The sequence below is a fragment of the Labrus mixtus genome, chromosome 13, assembly GCF_963584025.1.
Source record: "Labrus mixtus chromosome 13, fLabMix1.1, whole genome shotgun sequence".
Classification (NCBI taxonomy): domain Eukaryota; kingdom Metazoa; phylum Chordata; class Actinopteri; order Labriformes; family Labridae; genus Labrus; species Labrus mixtus.
The window spans coordinates 8,615,301-8,642,482 of NC_083624.1; the positions used below are offsets into that span (position 1 = coordinate 8,615,301).

The 27,182-nt window shown below is 41.2% G+C and overlaps 1 protein-coding gene across 1 annotated transcript; it reads left to right on the forward strand.

Moving 5' to 3' along the window:
• On the forward strand, positions 1-26,130 carry wars2 (tryptophanyl tRNA synthetase 2, mitochondrial). Its single transcript, XM_061053542.1, has 6 exons — positions 1-123; positions 13,536-13,796; positions 17,478-17,558; positions 18,646-18,728; positions 19,152-19,270; positions 22,955-26,130. Exons 1-6 carry the CDS (start codon positions 19-21, stop codon positions 23,401-23,403), a joined length of 1,098 nt encoding a protein of 365 aa, XP_060909525.1. The 5' UTR covers positions 1-18; the 3' UTR covers positions 23,404-26,130.
• Positions 26,131-27,182: the final 1,052 nt, after the last annotated feature.

The window sequence follows — 27,182 nt, forward strand, 5'->3', positions numbered from 1 at the left end:
ACGACGTCACAAACCAAGATGGCGCTCTCCGTGCGGACAAATTTCAAACACCTCTTCAGGACAATTCAGAAGTTTAACTCTCCGAAGAGGTTACTGAGCGCTGGGACATGTGCGGGAAACAAGGTACGAGCTGCGGACAGAAACAGCCTCAATGTGTGATACTTAATGTCTCCGCTTGGATAAGATTTCAGTCTGTCTGCATGACTGAAACAAACAGACTGAAACCAAGCTGGATTAGTGTCTTTATTTACTCACTCCCCTCCCTGTTAAACACCTGGTTACGAGTTTAATATAGTTTGAACTTTAAATATGACAAGAAACTAATTCAATTTAATTAAAACTCCCGCTTTTTTGTGTTTTTATCCCCAAGAAAACCCAACGTGACGTCATCCTGTTTAAAAGTCTTTACATCCACACACTTCTTGAAGTAGTTTGAACCTTAAAAACACATGTTAAATCTGACTTGTTGACTATTAACAATCATGCAAACAGGTCAACTTCGATTTAAAACTTATATTTAAATATATTAGCTTCATGTCCATTGTTTAGCTAAGGATGTTTACAAGACATGCTGATGCTCCCTGACTTACTAGCAGGCACTCAAATAAGATGACACTTGCTGTATTTGGTGTAATTATATATACAAGTGTGATGTGACAGGTTGATGACTTGTTTGAGATTCATTTGGTTTAATAAACAAGTTTCATAATAGTGTTGGTCGCTAGAATCATAAGAATAGCAAGCAAGCCAACAAGTTTGAGCTGTATTTAGAGGAGAGTTTTGCCATAAATCAGGTGTGTATTACGTATTCTTTCATCAAATGTAGTACTCTATATTTAAAGCTGGCTCAGTACTACTTTATTCTGATTTTTTACATATCTGTGTGTGCTAACCTAGATGAATAAAGAATAATTGTAGTCTTTAAAGCCGTATGTTTAAGGCAGGGTTGTCTCAGTTACATAGTTTGTTCTCCAAACCGCACTGACAAGTTTGTATGTCAATAACAAATATCTTGTTTACAATATTCTTCTTCTTTCTAACGTCAAGAGTGCACACACACAAGAAGATTCAGACCAAACTGAGCTTCAATACATTTTTCAGCTATTATTCTTTAATCTGCAAATGACCAAATTTAATAATTCAAAACATCAAAAAGTTTGTTTTTGTGTGTCCTTGATCATGAAAATGAGTACAAACCCATTCTATTACGCTACACAATTATTACACTAATATCTGCGTTGTAGGGATGTGACGATTCACTCAACTCACGATACGATTCTCTCACAATTTATTTTACAAAATGAAACTGTAGATAAATGATGACTGGAAAATATTCCTTTAGGGGCTGCTAACCCGCTTGTCAGTCTGTTTTTTTTTCTCTCAACAAGAGGAGGTGATTGGAGCTTCTCGTTTTGGTATTTATTAAATGCTGCATCATGTTGGTTGTGCTATTTGTGTAGTTCTCTGTCTTCTTTTAATATTTGCTCACAGTTTTTGTCTCGTCTGTGATCTTCTCACCTCTTTTATCTTCTGTCTTGGGGAAGCCAAAATGTTTCCACACCGCCGATTTAAAAGACGGTGGTGCGTCCTCAGTTTCTAAATCTCGCTCTGCAGCTGCGGACGCTCACCATATTATTGAGCTTCTTTCTTCAGAGTACCGATGTGAACCTTTGACACCTTTGAATCGATTTATCAAGATTTTTTCTTTACATCCCTACTGTGTTGCCTTAAAAATGTCAGGATTAGTCTGTGTCATGTACACTCCTAATTTCTTTTTAAGGGTTTTAGTGAGTTAAAACCATCTCAAACATCAACAGAACCTTTACCTCAGATTAATAATTGTCATGGCTCTTCTATTAAAATGCACGCTTTAATTTACTATTGTGCTCCATCGTCCCTCATGCTGATTATTTAAACAGTGAAATATTCAAATCTAGCTCTGAATGTTTGTTAAGATGATAAGTTTTGTTCTTTATTCATTGATCAAATATTTATATAAATGATGACTCATTTAAGGCTGTATTACATTTAGAGAGAACTCTGGTGTGGTTGTGTTTAATGAAGATACATTAACACAGAAACTATGACAAGTTTAGTAAGTTATTAAATCAAGAATTTTCTTAGATTCATGAATCTATATTTTTTTGTTTGGTGTTGTGACAACACTCATGGTGGTGCCAGTTTTTTATAAAGAAAAACCTCACGCAGAGCAGAGGCATGCTGGTGAATGGTTTAGCAAGTTCTGATCTTTTTGTATTGTTACAGTTGTTTGTCCTGATGATATTTTCCTTTAAAATGTATCTTATTTTAAATGCAAGTCTTAAATTTATGGAAATCACCAGCAGGAGGTTTCCATGGCTTTAATCTTACAAAGGTTCCCTTCGGCGGCGATTCAAAGTGCAGCTCTTCTGGTCAAATCTGCAAGGGAAAAAGTAATACTTTTAGGATTTGTCGATTGCCTTCAAGTGTTACAGTCTCTTCAAACTGACTCACTGTTACAAACATCGGGAATATTTGTGGCAGGAAGTTTGCTGTATTTAGAGCATCTGCCTTTAGTTTGACAGCAGAAAGGGTTTTCAAAGACTTCAAACCTCAAAATCAAAAAGTGTGAAGGTTTCAGAAGAGATGAAAGAGAACATGGTTTTGCCCGATCCCTAGGGGAAATGCATTCTGGGAAGTAGAGGAAATCATAAAGTGAAGTTGAGCTAAACAAGGCACGGCGAAGTAAAATGCCCTTCTCCATTAAAAAAAGTTGAATCCATTAAATGTAATACAGTCCCCCCATGAGTCTGAATCCCTCCTTTTTCTGTTTTGAACATTGTCAGTGTCTTAATGATGGACTAAAAAAGTTTCAATTCGTGACTAAAACTTTCGTTCTTTCTCGTCCGAAGTTTATTTCTTTTCCTGTCATGTGACGTCACATCCTCAGCAGCACTCCCTGTGTTTGCCTTTTGACTTTAGTGGAGCGGAGAAACACATTTTGTTACTCAGCTGAGGGCTTTCTATCATTGCACGGCGGCTTTGGAGGGACAAATGAGGTGTTACGGCAAACAACGAGTCCCCTGGCACGCGTAAGAATAACTTGTGCGTTTCAGTACAACAACCGTGCTAATTATTGAGCTGTTCTTGCATTACTCTGCAGTTAAAAACCTCAAACATCTGCCCGAAGCCCCGTTGCTGGTTGATGTATGAGCTGTAATACAGTATGCACGTTCACCGCCGTCCCGTCTGTATTTTGTTAAGAGGACGTCTCTGGAGAGGCTGGAGAGGTGTGCGACGAGAGGGGAGGAAGTTTGGAGGTTTGGGGGGGAGGGGGGGGGGGGAGCTGAAAAAAGCATCACAGCAGTGCTTCATTACCAGCAATAACATCAGAAATGAAGTGTTGGTTTTCATTTGTTTTAATTTTCTCCAAATGTGGAAGGCCAAGTGCAAACAGCGGCGCGCTCACAATGCCCTGAGGTGTGATGTGCGTCAAACAAGACGCTTGTCAGACGTTTTTCTGCACTGGAAAATGTGTTTAAAAAGTCACCGAACCTCAGCGGACTGACACAAAGATGAAGTGTGACCTGTGTACCGTGCTTTGAATCCTGACTGACATGTTTGTGAGACGGCTGTGAAAATGCTTTATAAACTGTTTTCACATGAAGAGTCGATAAATGATTTTCACATCTCAAGAAAATGTCAGTAAGAGTGATTTTATTGTGGGTTTTTATGTGTGTGCCATTTTTTTAACAGTTTGAATTCATCAAGATGAGGGATGTGCAACCAGCTGACTAACCGTCTTTCTTGCTAGTCATGCACCAGAATTATAATATTATCAATACTCTCAGCTGTGACACAGCCACCCGGCTCTACTCCAGCACCAGTGATTGGGCCTTCTGTCCGTGCTCTACAGCCTGGATGTAAACAAGCACAGAGAGGGGATAGCATCTCATTAGAACAGCGCTGTTTGGTAGTATTTCGATCGAGAAAATGGCGATAAAGTTGTAAGAAGGCTCTGTGAGGTCATTGAACAACATTACCAGAAAAATTTGTAACCAGCCCAGGTGTGTGGGCGTTAACCTGCAAGGGCTGGTTGTGCTAGCACCGCTAACGTTACCTACACTCAGCAAACAAAATATATATTTTTTTACCTTCAGACACTGTCATCCAGTGTTTTTTTTTTTTTTTAATACATTGTGCTTAATTTTTACGGTTTTCTGAGCGTTTTCTTAACTTTTAGACTAGTCGGCTAACCCTAATTCACATCCAAAGAAACAGACACTTTACATCTTTACTATTATGACTATAACGTATAAGGTACTATAGAATGACTTTGAAGCCCTATTTAGACGTCCACAAAACTCCTGAAAATGGTTGGGTAAGCTGCATGTGTGAACATCCTGTCCCCCTGACTTTTATTGTTTGATTAAGAAAATATTGACTAATATTTGATGAATCAACCAATAACTTTGGAGTGTTTCATGTTCATCATTTAGTGTTAGAATAGAAAGTTATACGTCCTGCTGCCTTGCTGCCTCACATCCACATCCAGCCTCATGTCAGCTGTAAACACAGCGTTCCCGGTCCAGCCCTCCCTCGCCTGTGGTCCTGTTATTGACTGATATCAGTCATGTCAGCCGTTGACTCCAGGAAAGAGGAAGTGACTTGTAATTTGCCTCTCTGTTCTGCTCTGCTCTAAATTCACTTACTCGGGTGTCAGTTAAAACCATTAGAGCGGCTGCTGCACCACATGAGAGAGCCCGGCCAGAGCGAGGAAACATGGCCTCCCCTTTGAGGACGTTCATTAACTGCCCTATTTATTTTCAACTGTCAGAAAAGCCCGCTAATTCTCAGCAGCCCCCTCTGTGTAATTAGGTTTGTCGTAGTTGTTCTCCAGGCAGGGCCCTCACTCAGGCGCTTTGCACATTACCCATTTCTTAAAACTATACGTCAACATATTCTTTTTTTTTTAAATGACAAATCTGGCTTTGTTGAATTACAGTATCAACCTGTAGCTGTGCTCATAGTGCTGCCTGGGGAATCTCGCTAGTTTTCCTACCTTTTTAGTCCGTGCCTGATCCAGCGCTTTTTCCTGAGCGTCTGACATTTTTAATTAAAACGTACCGAGTATCTGGTGTTTTGCCATTGAGCTGCACTCAGGTCAACAGAGACTTTCCTTTGCAAAGGGAAATTACAGACAAAGTGCCGATGGAGGTTTGCCCTGAGTGTTACCATAATTACATATTGATAAATTTATGAAGTGTGTGCCGGTTATTTTTTGCTGTGTTGTGACTTTTATGGGTTTTTCAGGTATCATTAGCTCTCCTGTCAGTCATTTGTTTCCTGCTAGTGAAATCAAATGAAACATGTCTATTGTCAACACAGGAGAAGGAAGTGGTATAATGAAACTATTTGAACCAATTTTGGAAGGACCCACTGAACAGAAACAAGTAGCTCTGACATGAATGTGTTTATTTAACAGAGAGAAAAGTAAAAATGAGTTAGCCTAGTCGTTGCTTTTCCAGCTGCACACAGCTGCAAAGACATATTGTTAGAAAAGCTGCTTTAAACAGAGAAGTCAGTGGTCATGTGGGAGAAAGATTATAAAACTGCTGTTAATATTACTGCTGTTCCTCAGGCACATTTGGCTGGTCTAGGTAGCTGGAATGATTTGTAAATTATTTTCAACTACAGGAATGTTTTGCGTTTGTTTTTGACCTCAGCATCAACTCAAGAGAAAACACTGTGTTTTCATCTTTGTCATTGCAAAAGACACCGAGAGGGTTTTAACACAGAAATCACAGGATCGTCTGCATAAAGTTGATCTTTAGCCCAAGTTTTAATTCTGCAACATAATTCAGTAAATCACAGCACAAGCTTGTCATGCGTTAATGTTCATATTTCTTTGGGCTCACTATGGGCTGTGGGAGTCGAAGTGAACATTTTCTGTTTTTGTCACTCCTCTGAACTGAAAACTTTTGGCTAGTGGATAACAATACACTTGAGGACTTTGGAAACATTGAGCTTCATTGTTCACTGATTTCTGACATTTTTCAGACCAAACCAAGTAATTCTGAGATTCATGAAATATGGAAATAAGACACCAGAGTTGATGCCATATCACTTGTGTTTTACACTTCTCTTAAAGCTAAAGAGCCATTAAACGTTTAGTTCCTAATGAGCCATATTACAGCTTCCTGTCTCAAGTAACTCCTCCTGGTTATCTGCCCCCAGGTCACATTGAAGTCTGGTTCCTTCAGAAGCTGCAGCCTGTTAGTGCTGGAGGCTCTGACTGCCTCCCCCTGCCTGGTTATTTTTGGAGCACCGTCGGGCCCTGTCTGCGGGGAGTGCTGTTTTTGAAGGGCCTCCAGTCCCATTAATCAGCCGAGGGACCCCACGGCGCGAGCGGGCCCCGAGCCCTGGCCCGCCACACTGCAGCGTTCTGTTCCTGTACCCCTGCTCTCCGCACAGTGTGAAACTCAGAGGAACCTCATCAATCTCACCTGTCCCACACGTCAACCGCAGATTTAATCAAACGCTCCTTTTGGGCCTTCCCCTCTGCTCCCCCTTTGACACACTCATCGGGAGGAAAAAAAGAAAAAGCACAAGTCTTGACTTTAGTCTCACTTTGATTTGTATTTATTTTTTCTTTACCACATCGCCTTCTTCATCACTTTTTTTTCTCCATATCTTAGTTTTTTTTGCTTGTTTTAATTTATATAAATTTTGCACGTGCATGTTTTCTCTGTGGTCATACGCACTTTGTTTCAAGCTGTGGTGTGTTCCCACGCGGGATACTCACATGCTTTAAGGGATAAAAGGGGGGTAATACAGTAAACCCCATTTCCTTTTTGGTACCTGACTGAAGTGCAGCTCTGTTGGTCGCCAGCGTTAACAGGTCCCAAAGCAAGAGAAAGACAGAGATGAAGAAAGATAGAGAGAAGTTTGGGGGAAGGTGTGTCAAGGTGCATTTCAGCATGATGCCGGTGCTAATGGGGTGCGTGGGGCGCCGAGGACAGAAGAGGAACACTGGATCCTGTATGTCTGACACCCAGCGGGAAAGCCGTGAAAATCCTCCATGTGCATGCCTATCTCGGTGCAGCCAAGGTCGGATCTGAACTTCATCCCCGACCGACAAAGAGCTGATGGTAATTCACAGCAGGGCAGGCGGCGATGCTCCAAGAGGCGGGTTTCAAGATGTGTTGAAATTGGCGCGGTGAAATGTTGGTGACTGTTGGCCCCGGCTCATCAGAGTCTTGGTGAGAGAGATGTCAGTGGGCCACTCCAGGACTCCCTGGCTCTGATATGATGAATTAGCCCCCCCAAAAAAGAAGCCCAGAACAAATCAGAGAAAAGAAATGGACTGTTTTGGAAGTCCTAACTCAACCAAAACTGTGATTAATAACGCCAAATATAGCGAGACCGAAGGCTGGAACATGCTGGAAACTGCAACTGCTTTATAATTATAATGGAGGACCCCCTCGCATCACATTCTTTTCCAACAGTTGAGAACAACCATTTCTTAAAGTGACACAAACTGCATTGAAGTCCAATGAGCAAAACCACTGAACTACTGAAAGAAGGCAGCAAAGAACAACCTATGAAGACTTTAATCAGGAAGAGTGTCATATTCAGTTTTTAGGGCCAGACATGGGAAACATGTTTTTCTTGGAACCCAAAGTGACCCACTTTATAAGAACTGGGGAAAAGTCAGATTTGTGCAGCTTGTGGGGGCTTCAAATCTATTGTACATGTAGTTCATGAAGGTACAAACCAAAGTAATATGGTCGATGTGGAATATGATAAAACTGTCAATGGTATTCATTAACAGCCTTATAAAACTATTTCATCCTGTGATGCCTTAAAAAAGGCTATGCATTTTTGGTACATTAATGGACAAATGCCCAAGAGCTTCTCCTCTCTGGTGGTCAGACTATCAATGATTCTTCATAGCCCCTATTTAGCCAAGTAACCCCCAGATCTCGTGGACCAAAGTGCTGCACTGTTTGATCTCATAACAGTTATCCAACCGGGTTATGACAACATCATTTTTCAACTACCTCACCTCCCGCCGCCATTTGTAAGATGGTCTCACCATAAACTTCTACAAGTTTATGATGTTAATTGAAGATTCATAGCAATTTAAGTTATGCATAACCTAAGGTCTTCTTTTTCCATTCAACTCACTGCACCACCCTCACACTTGTCCGCCATGGGGTCCAGAGCCTTCAGCCGCTCTGGTCCCCACCTCTGGAACTCCCTCCCACCACACATCGGTAATATTGACTCTCTCTCCATTTTTAAATCTCATCTCAAAACACATCTTTTTATACTGGCATATTCAGTCTGATCATTCTCCACCCGGTCTCATAATTAATAATGTATACATGTATTGTTGTGTCTTGTATAGATTCAAGACAAAACTCCTAAACTATGAACAAATCGAGTCCAAGCACTTTTGTTATTTGTTGTTGTTACGGATTCTTCTGCGTGGATGTCATTTTTTTTATATCTTGCGCTCACTTAGATTGTCTAGATAATAGTTGAAACACTTGTCCTTCAGTTCCAGCAATTAAGTAGTTCTAAAATAAGGATGGACTTGGGGAAAGGTGTTTTCATGATGACCCTGCACCAGATTTTGTGGAATCTAGTGTTGACTTCAAAACGGAAAGAGTCCATTTATTCTCAGATGAAGTGAATCTTTTCCTTTTGATTATACTGCTTCCTGTTGAGATGCAGCAGTGTAGTTTTTTTTTTGTTTTGCTGTCTGGTAGTTTTCTTTCCACCAGTGTTGATCCTTGATGTGAGCTGTCCAAATCATATGGACGGACACCTTCATAGATTTACTGATGTTGATGTAGGCAAAGACTATAACACGTGTGGAAATAAGAACGTCTGTGTTTGTACATGACCTCTATCCCTATGGAGATTACCACACACATACACACGCAGACAAATGAACACATATTCCCGGAAAGGTACCGCAAGTGTGAAAACATGGCCTTTTAGTGTATGTAACCTTCTAGCTGTTGGCGTTAATGTCACACACACATGGTTTGTAATGCATGCAGCACATGGCAGACGTGGATGAAACAATCTTTCGTCACCTTTGCGACGATGTAATACGACTTCTCTGCTTCTGTCAATGTAAAATATGAGGAAAGAGCAAGCCGTGTCTGCCTTATGTCATCGTCCCCCGAATGAGATGGAAGTAAGAGGATGATAGGAGAAGGCAGATGATGTTGCTCACAAGGACTTTACTCTGATAATTATCTCAAATTTGACATGGGGGACAAAGTATTTTCTAAGTTTTTAACTAGGTATTTTTGAGTATCCAGTCCAGCCTGCTGTTGCTAAAATTTGGTAAGAAAACCTAGCCAATTTCTGCTTTAGGCCATATGCAAGAGGTCGCAATGTTGTCCTGGAAGCTGGTTGGTCAGCCTGAGGTCCACCGTTTTACTTGAGAGTGAATTAACTGAACTACTTGATTGTCATGAAATTGATCTCAAATTTTCACTCCTCATATCTCAACTTTTTTTCTCTGGATTGGCAGAAAATTTTGTACAAACGTTCCTGTTTCCAAGAAGTTGAATATTTAAGGTTTTGGTCCTTTCTCTGGTAGATTAATATGTTTCAGTTATTGTCTCTAAAATGTCATGGATTGCCATTAAGGAAGCTCCAATGTATCAGTTGAACATTGGCTATCACAAAGCTCATTTGAAAACAGACATGGAGAATAATAAAGAGCCAATAAAACATCTCTACCAAAACCAATAATCAGCTAAATTATTTTATACACGTTTTGCTAGTGGTCTTGATTTTTCAGAATCGGTGCATCTCTAATCGCCATGAAATTGTGTAAGACAAGTCAATTGTTTTAAGTTTGGTCAACTATGAACCTAGAGCAATTATAGGTTCACCATTTCATTCATCCCAATCTTTAGTTTATGACCACACGCCTGGAAGACTTAATCTTTCACAGACTCAGAATAACTTTCATTTTAGGGCTAATCATCATTTATAGACATTCACCATGCGTACACTGACTCCAGATCAGCATGTACGCTTGCTGATGCTAGTTAAGCCCCACTTTACCTAAATACAGCCCCTATAAGTGCTAGAATTTTGCTAGATTCTTCCATATATTTTTTTTTTATAGATTCTATAAACTATTCTTAAAAAGTACACAGACTTTGTTGATGTGCCTCAAAATTATGAGATTGTACGTTATATGGTACAGTTAGTTCCATTGCTGCCAAAACTTTCAAATTCAAAGTGTCTTACCATCACTGAGCAAGAAGAGTTTTTAGTGTCCTGGTTTGTCCAGTTGGCCAACACCTTATCGTTCATGTCGCAGCAGGGGTCCATCACTAGTTATCAAAGGCAAACACCTGCTGTGACATCACAAGCAATTGGTGTGTGGCCAGAATCACGACATGCTTGGGATATTTCAACCGTCAGAGAACAGTGTGTCAACAGTTCTGTGCCCTAAAATAAACAACTCACCGGTTAGATATACTGTTCATCCATCGCCGAAGTATGCTTGATGATAATATTTTATTACTCTTGGCCTTACACTGCAGTATTCATTACCGACATTAATTGCTTTACAACATTTCCCGTCTCCTCTGTCATCGTGCAGCAGTTGATATAGTTCCACGGGTTACCTTCCAGACCAACCAAACAGGCACATGTTTAAAGACACCTTCCTCTGACCAACAGTAACATGGAGGTGTGTGGTGAAGCAGCATTATGCACGCTGGTGCAATTGCCCAGTGGCTAGTTAGCCGTGGCGTTGACTCTCATTTGACACTCGATTGGCTCAAATGACACTATTACCATGTCTGCATGGCTAATGGCTTCCCCTGGGGGCTGCAGCAGAAGGGGAACATGCGTTTGGCGTGTCAGCTCGAGGTGAGAACACACATGAGCCAGACTCGGGGCCCCGTCCACACCCAAATCAATCCTGACACCTCTTAAGAGGCTCTCAGCATCAATGGCACTCCAGTGCAATTACCCCGTCGGTAATGACATAAGCACCCAGTTCCTTCCTGCCTCTCTCTTACAGGGCAGTGATCGGCTCCCTCAGGCCAGTAGATGGAGACTTTGTGGACCATGCTGGCCTCAGAACAGTTGTTATTTGATCTCTCAGGGCCAAGAGATGGGGACGCTCTCTGCCACACTGGTGAGAGAGCAGCTGTTATCTGATCTTCAGGCGGTGCACAGCCTGTCCCTCAGCCAGATTGAATGTGATGTAGCTCAGCTAGCTGTCAAGATAACCGCTTTCTCAGCAGTGACTGAAGAGGATATCCTCTGAAAGCTTCAGGTTTTAATGATTAGTTATGATAACCTTGAGGAGTGCAGCCGGGGAACATATAATCGGCAGTCAGATCTGAGGTGATAACACTGAGATCCCATGGGTTTCCAGGGGGAACGTTTTTAAAATGGGCTCCTCTGTCCAGCTGGTGTTGTTTACAACCCTTCAACACTTCTCCTGTCCGGCTAAAACCAACTTAACCTCATTCGAGTGGCCGGTCGTTTTCTTTCAAAGTGATCAACTGATAGTAACAGTATCTGCTTCAAGACTTACTGTATATTTTTTTTATGTCAGAGAATCAAAAGTTTGTAGTTGATGGATATAACTTTTTGAAGCTTTTGTCGACCTCTTCTCTCTTTTTTTTTTTTTAAATTGACAATAAGGTTAAAGTCAACATAAAAAAGTTAGCATTTGCATTTCCAGTTCAGCTGGTCAAAGTTAAATTACTGAACAGGATTATGTGAATCATTCAGAATCTCAAACTTTTGCCATTTTGCTCTGGTCTGAACAAGTTATTAGTAGCCTGTTCAGTCTGAAATGGAACAAGAAGTGCGACCTCCTTATCCCTCTTCATGGCACCATTTCATTGGTACCTTGTGGCTCTGACAGAAAGATATGGCCGACATGTTTGGGTTGGCAAAATGTTCAACTCAACTATACCTTTGATTCATCAAACTGCACACTGCACTGCCAGTCATGTACAGAGTAGTGCTGGGATGGCAGTTTTCATTGGTCAATGGGCACTTTGGTCAAGACTGAAATAACTCATCAACTATTGAATGGATTGCCATGAAACTTTGTACAGACATTCATGTTCCCCAAAATAACCTTCTCTGTACTTTTCAATCTAGGGCAAGCATTGGTAAAGAAATGTTGATTTGTGAAAATGTTCGGTTTGCAACCAATGTGTCTGCGTGTTTTGTTATGCCTTTGTTGGAACTAAACGAAAGCATCCCTGTGCCTGAGTGCAGTTGCTAAATTGAAGCACAATCTTCACTTTTTACATCTGATATTCTGTACACAACTTTCCTTGATTGACTCGAATCTTTCCTCAATGGTTTCTCTGACAACAACCCATTTTCCCCTCCAAAAGGTTTTACTTTTATACCAACACTTTTTTGATGGGTCATGGTTTGTGCTGGCCCATTTTTTATCCTAGATTTTTGTGGATATTATTACTTCTACCTTTGTGCATGTGGAGGTTTAAGATGTACGTACAACATGATCCCTCACCACCTTCTCACCTGTGAGTCAAAGTGCCCTGCCAAGCCTCTACCGGGAACTTAACTCTGTTCTCCATGGCCAGCAGTTCATTCTGCGCCAAGCACTTTGTCTTTGTAGCTGCCCAACAAAACACCAAGTTACATTGTACGCGTTGTGTTTTTCCTGCTCTGCTAAACTCCAATCTACTGTGTAACCTCCTCGGTGAAGAAGCCCAACATTTTCTATGCAGTTGCGGTTTCATGTCTCATGACAGGTGCCGCTCCGCTTGCCCTCTAATTGTATCATGTGGTGCTTGGTGCCACAAGCGGTGGTTAAAGCTGTGTTCCAGCAGGGCCATTCAAGAGCCAATGTTCAGTGGAGTGGGTCGATGCCAGAAGAAATGAGGCGGTCTGGCCGGCAGCGCTGTGCAGAAAGAGAAACACAATGTTTGTCCAAAGAGTCAAACAGAACTAGTCTTCATACTTTTTCTTTCAGAGGGGTCAAAAAAGCAGCTGCTATCCAATCTACAGGTACAATGTTGGTGCTGTGATGGGCCGTAGGTTCAGTCGTAAATTTGATCTACTTTTGTGGTTCTGCCTTTCAGTGTTTTTTCCTGTTTCGGTTACGGAGGCCTTGATGTCGTCTGAATGGATGTTAATGGTTATTGTTGGCCGTTGAGGTGATGCATTCTTTGTGCTGGATGTGTTTGGGAGAGAACAGAGGTGCTAGCCATGAAAGTTAGCATCACGGTAACACAAGCATGACGACTGCTGGCCTCCAACCTGCCAAGAGTTTAACACTGACACTTTAGTCCCTGCAGGCTTCTCTCCAGTTGTGACTTTCTCACCTTTTCACCTCCACCCTCCACTCCAGAAAACTAACTCTCCTCTCCTCTCCTCTCCTCTCCTCTCCTCTCCTCTCCTCTCCTCCTCTGTAAGGAAAATGTATTTATACAGCACTTTTCACAGACAAATGTCATATATCTAAAATCTGAAAATTAATCTACCCTGGATATATTCACCTTCTTTATCAGGAATCTCCAGGAGGTGGACGGGTGTTTTCTGGGATCCAGCCGACGGGGGTTCCCCACCTGGGTAACTACCTGGGTGCCCTGGAGAACTGGGTGGCCCTGCAGAACCAGTATCCCTCAGTCCTGTACAGCATCGTGGACCTGCACTCCATCACCCAGCCTCAGGACCCGGCCCAGCTCAGGAGCAACATACTGGACATGGCCGCCAGCCTGCTGGCCTGTGGCATCGACCCGGAGAGGGCCATTCTGTTCCAGCAGTCTCGGGTGAGCAGGACCAGCTGGTCAAGCCATAAACATGAGCCCCTATAACGATTACAATTGAGTAGATCTGCAACAGTGAATCCAATAGCTCACTCATCATTGAAATGGGAAAAAGTGAGTACAGCAACTCAGTTTTGGAAACACTGATTTCCATTTTCAGACATTTTATAGGCCAACCAATCAATTCTTTAATGAAGGAAATGATCGCCTTACAATGACAATAACTTTAAGTTGCAGATAAGTGACAAAGAAAACTGAATTATCCTCATTTCTAGAGTAGAAAAGCATTATCTTTATACAAGATCAAGTATGAAACACTCATTTGTAACATACTATATGCTTGTGCACTCATATTCAGCTGATGTAAGCGCCTTTTTTCACACATTAACATAGTTCAAATTAACAGAGATCTTAAAATGATCAGAGCTGCAGTGGACAAGCTTTAAAGCAGGAAAGTGTTATGAATCAATATGTCTTTTTCTTTTCAAATGCAGCTTCTTGTCTCTTTCCAAGTTTTTCCACGGAGACGGTCGGCCATCTTTGGCTGTTTATTTTTACTTCTGTCGACTCGGTTATGTTTACCTGCTGACATGCGGGACGGCCCCCCGAAACCGCTTATTTGATCGCTCCTGATTCTTATCTGCTCTGTACGCTCTGCAAATTCACAGGGGCTATAAAAATATACTAAGCCTCAAGACCACTAAGAAGCCTTTGGCTCTGGCCACATGAAGGACGAGGAAGAACAGACCTCAGATTTCTTCAGGATTTCTTTACATTCACTGTGAGGACGGAGAGGGAATCAGAACAGCTGTTTGCTTATCCCTCCATAAAATGTGTGTTTTCTTTTCTTTCTTTTCTCACAAGCTGTGAACGTCTGTGTGTGAGTTAAGTTCAGTCCATCTGAATTTCTCTGCCAAACGCCCCTCCCCTACACACACTCTCACTCACTCACAGTCCTATTTTTATTCCCGTTTAACTTCATGCCACATAACTTGGCAGCGAGGGCGACCCTCCTGTCGAACACGCCTGCTCCACATGTAAAAATACGACGACTGCCCAAAGAAAATACTCAACTTCATTGAAAAAAAAAAAGAGAAGATCTGATGCTGAGCTGAACTCGGCTGCACAAAAAAAGGAAGTGAATGAAACGGCAGATCCACAAATCTTCTTGGTTTTATGGAATTATCCTGAAAGAAGGAGGAGGATTTCTCGCGTATCATCCGTAACATTAGCATATTTATCGCTGTGATGCATTCTTCCCAAGCTTTTAAATATTCAAGTTTTATTGCACCTCAAAACCACATCCATCCCTTTGGGCGCTGTCATCGACATCTGTCCCATCTCTTGTCTGTCCGCAGTATGTAATGAACACCGACCCCCTACGTGTTCTCCAGAAATCCTTCTTTATGTCCCCGCTCTCTGCCGCTGACGTCACGCTCCCCAGAATGCTTTTCAAGCAACAAGAGAGAAAAAAAAAAAGAGAGAGAGAGAGAAGGGATGGCAGTATAACCAGCGTCCATAAACTTTAATTTGCTGAGCAGAAGGATATTTCCTGCATCCTCACACACATTTCACTCCATGAAAGCGGATATGTCGCTGGTTATTTACTGCCGCCAGATGCACAAGCAGCGCTGCATCCAGATTCATTTATCCACCACCCCACAACATGCTGCTATTGTTAAATTATTTCAATCCAACAGGGAATACTTTAAAATTAATTTAATTCAATAAACAAATCAATCACCTCCAGCTAAACTAAAACTCTAATCCATCAGTAAGAGTTGTTACTGTCTTATTAGCTGACTATCGCTAAATAGTTCTTTATTTCGAAAGCACTTTACACACAACAGAGAGTAACAGAAAAGAACAACAACAACGCAAATGAAAGAACATTGATGTACAGTGTAACACAAAACTTACAGAGCAGTGACCCCTGAGCTTTACGGGTTAATGCGCCCCCTGTGACTTAATTTATAACCACCAAAGTGACCACAGCTGGTTAAAAATACATTTAAAATGTAAAAATATGTTTAATGGCTTAATAAATCACTCTAATGTGTAGAAGATATTTTATATAAAATACTTTTATTTGTCTGTTAAATGAGTCAACATTAGTCATCAGTAGGATTCACTTGACGGTAGATTTCCTTGAATAATCCCCCCCCCACACACACACACACACACACAAAATGCTGACACAGAGATGTTATATGTAACTCCTGTTGTTTTTTGTACTTTTATTAAAGCTGTCATTGTATGTAAAATACTATTTATTTATTTGTCTGTTAAAAATCAGTTAATATGAGGTGATGGTTAGTGGTTAGTGCACGCACTCCATGTACGGAGGCTGTAGTCCTCCAAGCGGGCGGCCCAGGTTTCGAATCCGACCTGTTCCTCATTTCCTGCATGTCATTCCCCACTCTCTCTCATGCCCAGATTCCTGACTCTATCCACTGTCCTGTCTCTACAATAAAGGCGTTAAAAGTCCAAAAACAATCAAAGAAAAAGTCAAAATTAGTCATCAGCAGGAGTCCCTTGTGGTTACAAAGAAAGTGACGGTATATTTCCTTCTATAATCCCCCCTCTCTCCCCACCCCAACAGAGATGTTATTTTGAACTCCTTATCTCTTATCTTATTAAAGCTGTCATAATGCAGCAGGTAGTTAACAGTGTGTTCAACAGCAAATTCATTTCAAGGTGTATCAAATTAAGAAAAACATACAAACTGAAAATGAAACAACAGATCTACACTGACAATGCATGTGTGTCTCTCCTATTGCCATTAAAGCTGTCTGTGTGGACAGTGAACACAGACGTGTACACAGACGCACCTGTCTCTGTAAGAGGAGTGACTGAGATGAGGAGAAGCAAAGACTGGATTGCAGTTCTCTTCTCTGCCACTTGGAGGAGTTAGGGAGTCACCCTCTTCCTGCCCTACAGCTGTCTCCTTAGCAGGCCCCTCATCCCCTCATCCCCTCATCTGTGTTTGTTTAATGTGTTGTCTTAATTGATTCCTAGGATCCATCTCTCCTCTGTGGTGGAGCATTTATCTTTGTGTCTGGGCTGAATTAAGGACAGCTCCGTTATAGGATGTCTGTGTATAGATAGGCATGTATATACTATGTATGTTTGTTTTTTATTGCTTTCTGAATACTTTCTGTAATCCAGTCCCACCCAGCCTTCACAACTGACAATTAAATGAATGCACAGCCGAGCAGAATGACGTATATAAATGAGAAAGTCAAAAATAAACTACAAATTACAAACCACACAGCAACAATGTCTGCCTCTCTTAATTAAAAATGCCGGGTCTGCAACAAAAAGTGTTTGTGTAGCTGTAGATAAACTTCACTTCCTGTGAGTGAATTTAGACGGAACAGGTTTGAGTTCCTAACTGATGATCTTAAATACGTGTGGACACTGATCACATTGATCAAAAATGGCAGGTTAGAAATCAGAAAACGCGTTAACACAAGTAAGAGTCAGAATTAAAATGCATCATTATGTAAACCAGGAGTAGACCTCAAAAAACAAAATCACCGTGAAACATGTAAGGAGTATGAAGTGCACTGTTAACATATAGTGTGTGTCTTTGTTTTTTCCATTCGTATTTTGACAGGTAATTCTTTCCTGACAGTGACATTGAAAGTCTCCGCCCCCTCCCTCCTCTCTCTCGTCCTGCAGGTGTCGGAGCACGCAGAGCTCTCCTGGATCCTCAGCTGTCTGACCAGCATGCCCCGCCTCCGACACCTGCCCCAGTGGAAGGTCAGATAAAAGATTCACACAGGACGGATTCAATATTGTTTTTTTTTAGTTTTTTTTAACTTTATATTCATGAAATTAAAAGGAGACGAATGACGGCATGTTGGGATTATTGCGATTAACTAACATTTACAGTCAATCAATCTTTATTACAAAACCAACTCATAACAAATAGCTTGAGCCGCTTTACAAAAAGCATGAAAAAAGACCCCAGAAAAATGGGATAGAGGGAGATGTGATAAGATACAGGAATGATTTCTCCTCTGTGTTCTGAGGTGGAGGTCGGAGCAGGCCGTGCATGAACGAGGACGGCGGTGGTTGTGGGGACGACACAGTCATGCATTTACCAGAAACAACAACAACTTCGAAATAGTCTAAGATTCAAGGCAGAAACAAACAAAGAAATAAAACACTTTTTTAGACTAGCTTTAAAATCGACTTTTTGTACATGTGAATTAAAACGTTTGAGAAGTATTCTGAGAGGCGGAAACCGGCTCCTTTTATACTTTATTATTGATTTGAAGCATCACACGTCCCTCGTGCCCTCACTGCTTCACAATCAAGCTGCTATAAACTCAAAGACTGCGCTCGACTTCACTTTAATAGTTGTAAATAATGTTCCATTTTTTCCACTCCCTCTGTCTCTCCGGCATCCATCCAGCATCCCTGTTGTCTGTTTTTATCATTTAGTTTCTCTTTTTCACCTGCCAGACTTCTCAAAAAGTCAACAATTAGGGCTCTTTTTTCCCCTGGCGTCATGCCGTTTTAATACATGCTAAGGCAGAGAGAGGGAGCCAGAAAGGTTCCCCACTGCTTCATAGAAAACACCTTTAGTTTACCCAACACACGAGTGGATCTTAAACATGGTGGAAACATGGCACGTGAACTCACCCGTGCAACGTTTGTCTGGAAAGCTATAGCTCGTACGAGTGAGAATGGCTCCCTCAGAGGGGGGGGGGGGGTCAACTCCAGTCAGTCTATCCCCCTGTGTGTGTGTTTCTATTTATTTTGTATTCAGTTTTTCTTCTTTTATTATCTCTTCTCTCTGAACTCGTACTTTTTTTTTCCTTCTTCTGTATTTTTCCTGCAGATGAAGAGCAAACAGAAGAACGAGGGCAGCGTTGGTCTCTTCACATATCCTGTCCTGCAGGCCGCCGATATTCTGCTCTACAAGTAAGATGTCAGCACGCCGTGTTTGTAGCGTCCATGTTTCTGGTGCTCAGTGTTTCTTAAACTTCTAATAACTGAAGTGGATGGTTTCATGACTCCACATTAAAAATGACCGACATGACTGATGTCTTTTTTTGAACCATAAAACAACCGACACTTAATTTCCTGTGAATAAAGGTCAGAGCAGCAGAGAGGCTCATCTCTAACGCTCTCTGGGTTTTATTAAAGCTTGAATTAATGGCGCTCTTCCTCCACACTGACAGTCGCAGGGGTTCCAACCCCACGCCGAAACAGTCTGCTCCAAGTGTGTCCAATTTTATGCTCGCATCCTGTTGTGTGTTTTATCTCCGGTGCTGTCAGTGTGTGCCGCCTCCTCTCGTCGAGGAGATGACGCTCACGTCGTGTTTCTCGGGTCTCGTCTCGCAGGTCCACTCACGTCCCCGTCGGAGAGGATCAGGTCCAACATTTAGAGCTGGCTCAGGATCTCGCTCGAATCTTCAACAACCGCTACGGAGATCTGTTCCCTGAACCCGCCGCCCTGCTCAGTAAGAACACACACACACACACACACACAAACACACACACACACGTGTTCATGCCAGACAGCACACGTGCGCACGATCCGTTTTTAGCAAGTACGGACTTTTAAATTCCAGCTACAGAATATAAAATAAATTAAATCTACGGGAGTTAAGGATTAGGTCCAGTATTTTGTTGCTCTATTTTCTGTTTTTTTCTGCATTCAAAATATTCAAATGTATTTTTTATACATGCAAAATCCTCCGAAACAATCTAATCTCCTTTAAAACTCCCTGAAGAAACAGCTTCAGTAGAAGTTAAGTTTATTTATTTTTTTCCATTTCGATCACATTCATTTAACTCGAGTAATGACATGTTTCATCTGGACTATAACACGTTGTATTGAAGCTTTTTTTCCACATATTAGTTCAGAGAGGGTCGCTGTGATTCCTAAATTAAATCTCCATCATTCTTTTATCCTTTTTCATCTGTATCAGATTGCCTCAAATTTTATTTATTAGAACAATTTCAGACAAAGTTTGGTTAATACTTTAATGATCCTCTACAGGAAGTTCCTTTGGTACATCAGAGCCGTGTCACCTCGTCTCATTCCGAACATAAATACATTTAGACAAATCAAAAGTCTAAAGAGACAGAAAAAGTCAGCACACTGCGGTGTTGATGAAGGCTTTGTGCTGAAAGGCGTCCGTTGCTGTTCTGTACGCTGCTGCTCCACCAGATAACAGATCGTCTGAAGGACATTCAGTGTGCACACTCTTCTGTCTCTCTTTAGTCGAGTTGCGGTCGTGCACCTTAAAAACTGTCTCACTGTTGAGTGTGCTCCTTTTTGAAATAAGAACCTAGAAATAAAACAAGTTTCAAGAAAAAAATATCTGTCATGCGTCGTAAAACATTCAGTGTGCACGGGTGGCTTGTAAAGTCTGAAATCATTTTCCTACAATTCATTTGTCAGACGTTTTTATCCCAAATGATGAGGAATCAGAGAGTAAGTACAACACAAGTGAGGATCCAGAGAGGAGGAAACAACGTCAGGAAGTGCAAGCAAACCGCGTTAAGTCTTATTGGACACACAGGTGCTGACAGGAAGTGACCAGAGGCCGAGCACAACATCGACGGCAGTTCTAAGATAGATCCCACCTGTCTCATGCCACAAACATCTTCACACATACGAGGGAGCGTGTTAAAGTTTTGTCCTCGTTCATTTTATTCAAGTTGAGTTTGCATTCTTATTTATCAGCAGAAAGTTACATTAGCCAGTTCAACAGTTCACCAGCTTGGTGAAAGTCCTGTTTGTTTTTTTTACCCATCCAGTGGTAAACTAGAGGACACAGTTGTCCTCCTACAGGCTGACATTATTTATATTTGAAATGACTCTGTCCTCCAGTTTGTACCGACAGTTTTACACACACACATGGTGGACATGCTCGGGGTTTCATCCTCGCTGATTATCAGCATCATGAAAGCACAAGATGGAGTCAGTCATGTGTGCAGTGCAGCTTTGATTAAAGAGATATCGTCTTCCTCTCCGATCACAATAATAGAGTGATAATAGATCAGGGGGCGATGTCCTCGTGATGACTTCTGAGAGGCTTTTTGTCTTGGTGTGTGTGTGTGTGTGTGTGTGTGTGCGCGCGCGTGCGTGCGTGTGTGCGTGCGTGCGTGCGTGCGTGTGTGCGTGTGTGTGTGTCCTTATTTCTTGTCTTTGGAAACCAAAGAGTTGCCAGTCACCACCAACCAAAGATTTTTTTTATTTGTATTTGAATGAAACAAGACTTCTCAAAGACGATGATGAGTATGAGGTTGTGGGTCGGAGTATGTGGGAGGATGTGGAAGAGTAGAAGAAGATGTGAAAAAGTTCAGTCTGGCAACATGGTGGAAGGATGAGGTTGATAAATCAGACAGGAAAGGAAATCCAGGCTCCTGCAGTCTGTTTCATCACTTCACACCGAGATACGTCTGCTTCACACTGGGATGTTTGACACACACACACACACACACACACACACACACACACACACTTCTTTTGTCCCTGCATGCAGACTGTGTGTCTTTAGCTTTTTACACCAGCTGCTCATATGAGTTTAAAGACTTCATGTAAAGATAATGTTATTCTTAATCGCGGCGTCTGTTAGCCTAGCGGTTATGTTGTATACACCATGTACAGACGCTACAGTCCTCGAAGTGAGCGACCCCGGTTGAACTCCGACCCCTGGCACTTTGCTGCATGTCATTCCTCACTCTCTCATCCCAGTTATCGTCTCACTTTTAATAAAAACTCAAGTTCACCAGCTGAAATCCAACAATGCATTTTTAAAAAAGGAAAAAACTCAAATAGGGCAAACATGCTTTTCACTCTTACAGAAAACTCCTTATATTTCAACTTCTTTCCAAAGAAAAGTCTTTTTAAGACTCCGCTAGCTAATACTTTCACCATTTTAAATATCACAATAATATGATCTGCACAAAATGAATGGACAGATTGAAGGGTATGTTGAAGGTTTTAATCAGATTTTAAAGGTTGTCATCTCCTTTTACAGTTTCAGTGATTTATTCTCTTCATTACTACAGAGGATAGAGCCATGTTATAGAAGAATAACCCGAGAGATTGAGAGGATAAAGTCTGAATATTATGAGAATAAAGAGAGAACAAGTTGTGTGCACAGTCGAGCACGAGGTCACGGAACAGATTGTGATTTAAAATGTTTAGATAATAAAGTAATTTAATATCCATTTTCTTACATATAGCCCCAAACTTCATTGTATGCCGTTATGATTTAATGTTGTTTTTCTTGTCCTGCTCTTCACTTCTCACGCTAAACTCAGGATCTGCATCTCTTCTTTCCATAAACAAAGACTCTGACAAACACGGCGCTGCGTGAGTTGTGACTAGCAGTCGTGGTCTCATGCAAAAAAAAAATGAACGTAATCTTCTTTAAACCTTGACCACACTTTCCTTCAGCGCTGTAGCACTTTATTTATATTTCTACCGGTTACGTTTTATTTTCTTGGTTGTATTCCCTCAGGTCGTGTTGCTCTGTCTGTCTGTCTGTCTTTTTATATGTACACGAGTTGGAAATTAGCTATATACTCTTTATGCAGCAAATGAGTTTCGTGCTTTGTATTGAAACTATATTAAATTGAATTGTCCCTATTAAATAAATAAATTCAAATGTGTTTTTCAATTCAATTTTCAAACCTTTATTTATTCTCAAAAGGACATTTCCTCATTTCCAATGCAGATGAGATTACAAGCACATTAAATACACTTTTAATCAATTACTAAAACAACTGAGATCAATTTAAACAAATTGGATAGAAATCAAAATGCTGAATTCTGCAAGAGAAGGAAAAACTACAATCCAGGTTTTGACCCTCTGCTGTAAATCAAATTTCCCTTCCAGGGACAAAAAAGGTCTGAACGTAAAGACGCTCTGATTGAACATCAGTCATGGACAAACCACTGAAGGACTGAGCTTTTTTCTTCTTTTTTTTAAGGAGTTGCTTCAATCTATATTTGAATCATATTTAAGTGATGGCCATATTGGATTGTTGCATGTTTTTTAACAGACTACATTTTTCCTGTGAGGCTTTGAGAAACTCTGGATTTGGTAAACTCATCAATCTGCTGCTGCATCATTTTGTTTTTCACATCAAACGATTTAATCTCTCATTCTCATTTCCGTCCGCAGGCTCCACACGAAAAGTCAAGTCTCTTCGGGATCCTTCTGCAAAAATGTCAAAATCTGACCCTCAAGCGATGGCGACCGTCACCGTCACAGACTCTCCTGACGACATCGCCCTCAAGATCCGCCGCGCCGTCACCGACTTCACCTCCGAAGTCACCTTTGACCCCGAGACGCGGCCGGGCGTGTCCAACCTGGTGACGATCCACGCCGCCATGGCGCTGATCGGCGTGGAGGAGGCGGTGCAGCAGGCCAGAGGGCTGGACACGGGAGAGTACAAGAAGCTGGTTACGGAGGCTGTGATCCAGAGGTTAACGCCCATCAGAGAGGAGATCGAGAGGCTGAGGGGGGACAGGGCTCACCTGGAGGAGGTGCTGGATCAGGGGGCACGCAGGGCTCGAGAACTGGCTGCTCCGGTCCTCAGGGAGGTGCGACACAGGGTGGGATTCTGCTGAGCCTGCATTAATACCACAGGCTGAGCTCAGTGCTCACATGCTGCTGGTAACAACTTTTATTCCCATGACTGTTCACGTTTCTCAAACATGACCTCACAGATCAGATGAAAACAGATCAACAGACTACAAACTGATGGATGGAGCAGCTTTGTTATTTCGCCTTCTGAGTTTGTCTCCTTGAAATGAACGAGGAGTCTGTTTATTATGATGTTTATTTATTTACCTTCTTTTGTTGGCTGTTTGTTTCCCCAAATACAAGTCAAGGCAAGTCACACAGCACATTTAAAAAGAGCAGCAGCTGACCAGAGTGCTATACGATGCATTAAAGAAACAACATACAGGACTTTACAACATTTATAAGGATAAAGAAACAACAACAAAGAAGGCAGTTAAGAGAACCTGATAGAAATGGTGTGTTCAGGACCAGAGGACTCAAATGCTAACATATAAAAATAAGTTTTGAGGCGGGACTTAAAGGCAAGGCAGTCTATTTATATAGCACATTTCAACAACAATGTTGCGCTTTACACAAAACATCAAAAGCATCATGACAGAGGAAAAAAGAAACATTAAAATGGAAAATTTTAAAATCACAAAAACATACAATTATTAAATATAGGAGTCAGACAGAGAGGGCAGACCTGAGGAAAGGGGTTAAGGCTGTTCTGCAGTTTACAACACCAGGAGTGTTTTTAGTATGAAGTCTTGTCTTGATGCTTTAGTCCTCAGCCATATGTTGCTAAAAAAATAAGAACTTCAGAAAAACACCTGAACAAATCTCAGATCCAAAGAGGTGATATGTGTGAATGTGTGGCTACAGGATCAAATCTGCACGGTGCTAAACACAGACGTAAACAAACCCTCATACCACTTTTAGTCATACTGATTGAACTTGAAGCATCCCGACCAATGACACTGCAGGAAAATATCGAATCATCTGATGCAGGAAGCTCATGACTTTGTCCTGCAACCTCAACAGTGTGATTAGTTATGTGGATATTAGTCATGGCAACCTTTTCTTTCCATAGGTAGCCTGTGAAAAAACATATACATTACCTGTAGAGAGACTTGTGAGACACAGGCGTGGGCGCTAATGTTTCTGGACTCACTGCTTGTGTTTTTTCTTTTTTTTTTTTTATTATGTCTGAGATGTTTCAGGACCAAGTGTGAACAGGCTCTCAGTCACGAGGAGTGAGATCTTACGTTCTTCACACGAACCTGCAATCTGCTTTGACAAAGAGAAAAAACAGAAATACAAAACAAAACACACATGTTTGCAGATAAGAGTCAGGTTGGGTAAATGCAGCTGGAGAGCTGTTCTACACATTTAAATACTTCAAAACAGATTCATGCAAACACAAAACATTTCATCCAACGTGTTTTTCAGAGACAAAGAAACGAGAGAAATTAGAGGAGTGTGAAAATACCAAAAGTACCAATTGAAGAAAATGCCTCTACAGATGTGCACAATGCAACATTTGGTCTCAAATAAATTCTGAAGACATAAAAGTCAGAGGCAGTTAAAAGATGAATTATATTTATGAGCCTGAAGGAGACGTCTTCATGTTGTGCACTTTCTGGAGAGCAGAAACACGACTCGAGAGGTTTTGTGTTGCGACAGTTGGACATTAATGGAAAGATTATTGAATGAAATAAATCAAGACAAGGCATCCGACATGTTTTAATCGACATATATGAAAAGGTAAGTTACTCATGTTTGCCTCTGATGGGACGTGCTCTTATCCGTAATGAACTGTATAGGGGTATTTTATTGCATTCTCACTAAATACATTTCCATACAGCATCTTTTACCATTTGAAAAGTCAGTGTAAATCATGCACAACAACACACAGCAGAGGGGAAAAGACAATTGATGTATTTCTGCCTCAGACACTGAAGTAATGTCTCTTCAGCTGCAGAGAAAACGTCAGAACGCCAGCTCTTAAACACCGAGCATTACACCCTGAAGATTTTGCAGGTAAAGATTTCAGATTCAGCACTGACATGAAGGGGATAAAAGGTGTGTGGTGGGGGGGGGGGGGGGGGGAGTCACAGGGAATTTTCTGCTTGTTGGTGTTGTTTTTGTCTCTTTAAAAATACTATTAAAAAATGAGAGGATACTTTTTTTAATGTGCAGCTCAGCATTTACATTCAAAACTTCAATTTCAATTCAATCAACACTGATTTTTTTTTTAAACTTGAGACACACTGATGTATGCTGACAAAACTCAAACCTTCCTCATAGTGTATGGATGCTAAACCTTGTCTTGACGGTATCAACTCTTATTGAACACACACACACACACACACACACCTATAGCTGATTACATTTGAAACACAAACTTTACAAAAGGGAACAATTTAAAGCCTCACTTTGGACTCTGGGAAATTGCAGTGAGATTTTCCACTATCTAAAAAAAAAAAAAGATAAATTGATGAATCATGAAAATATTCTGGAGCTAAATTGATGATTTGAATTTCTGTTTGCAGCTCAAATTGCAGACAGCACTTAAAACAGATACGGCTGTGTATGCGCTTATTTCAGCGACTTAAAGAAAAAACACTTTGACACGATCAGACTCAAACTTTACTCAGAGTAGGTCACACAGAGGGTGTCATTCTCTCCGATGATACACATTCATTTATTACCATAATGGCAGCTTTGTAGAGATCTTCTGCAGCCTGAGAGCATCTGAATCAAACGAGGAATAAATCTTCTGAATTTCTCCTTTGTTTCTTCAATTATCTCCCTCTTTCTTCCGATCAGTTTATCTGCTCCATTGTCTCTCTTGGTTGTGTGTTTCTCTTGATTCTTACTTTAATTTGGGTTTAATGTATCTCCCTATTTCTCCCTGTCACCCCGTGTCATTCTTCCTTGAATATACTCCTTCACAGTTCATTCTCCTCCTGCTGTTTCTGCTCTTATTGCTCTAACTTTCTGCCATCACACTTTCTCTAATTGAAAATGCACCTCTCTGGTCCTAAATGTTTCTACAGGGACTCAGAAAACACACACACACACACACACACACACACACACACACACACACACACACACACTAAGGAGCTGGACCATGTGGTGTATTTTCCAACCTGATATTTACCTGGGAACAGATCGTGTCCTCGCTCGGTTTGTTTCCTTTAGCTCCGTTTTTTTTTCTTCTGTTGGCACGAGCAGCTAACGGTGTGTAAATATAAATATATACACTACACACAAACACACACACACACACACACACACACACACACACACACACACACACACACACACACACACACACACACACACACACACAGAGCAGCAGACTGTAAATCACATCGACCTGACAAACACACACGCCTGCAGTGATACCGTAACCCTGTTTTTAGTGTGAAAGCGACACCGTCACTGAACCGTTTAATACGCACGAGTAAAAACTTTAACAAGGTCGTAATAAACATGACTTATTAACAAAATCTGGGCTTCAGTGCATACAAATAAATAAATGATATAAAGAGAATAAATATTAAAATTAGACATATTTGTACTGATGTTTGAGGTGTGCGCGTGCAGAGACCGTAAACTAAAAAGCCTCCTTAAAGCTCACGAGCGCACAAAATACACCTCACATTAACGATGATAAGTAAGACAACATTTCCAGTTTTTAAGTTCGTTATGCAGCTCAATGCGAAGCAATGGACATAATGTGTAATGTGATTTTGGGACTTTTATTCGTAAATATGTTGAAATTAGATACAAAGAACAAACATGGAGACGGAGAGATAAAAACTTAAGAAGT

What these genes read in the sequence shown, in the direction of transcription:
- wars2 (XM_061053542.1), top strand. Translation starts at nt 19, where the DNA reads ATGGCGCTCTCCGTGCGGACAAATTTCAAACACCTCTTCAGGACAATT. An exon ending in GCCGATATTCTGCTCTACAA is followed by an intron (nt 18,729 to 19,151) that starts GTAAGATGTCAG and finishes CTCGTCTCGCAG; the next exon opens with GTCCACTCACGTCCCCGTCG. An exon ending in TGAACCCGCCGCCCTGCTCA is followed by an intron (nt 19,271 to 22,954) that starts GTAAGAACACAC and finishes TTCCGTCCGCAG; the next exon opens with GCTCCACACGAAAAGTCAAG.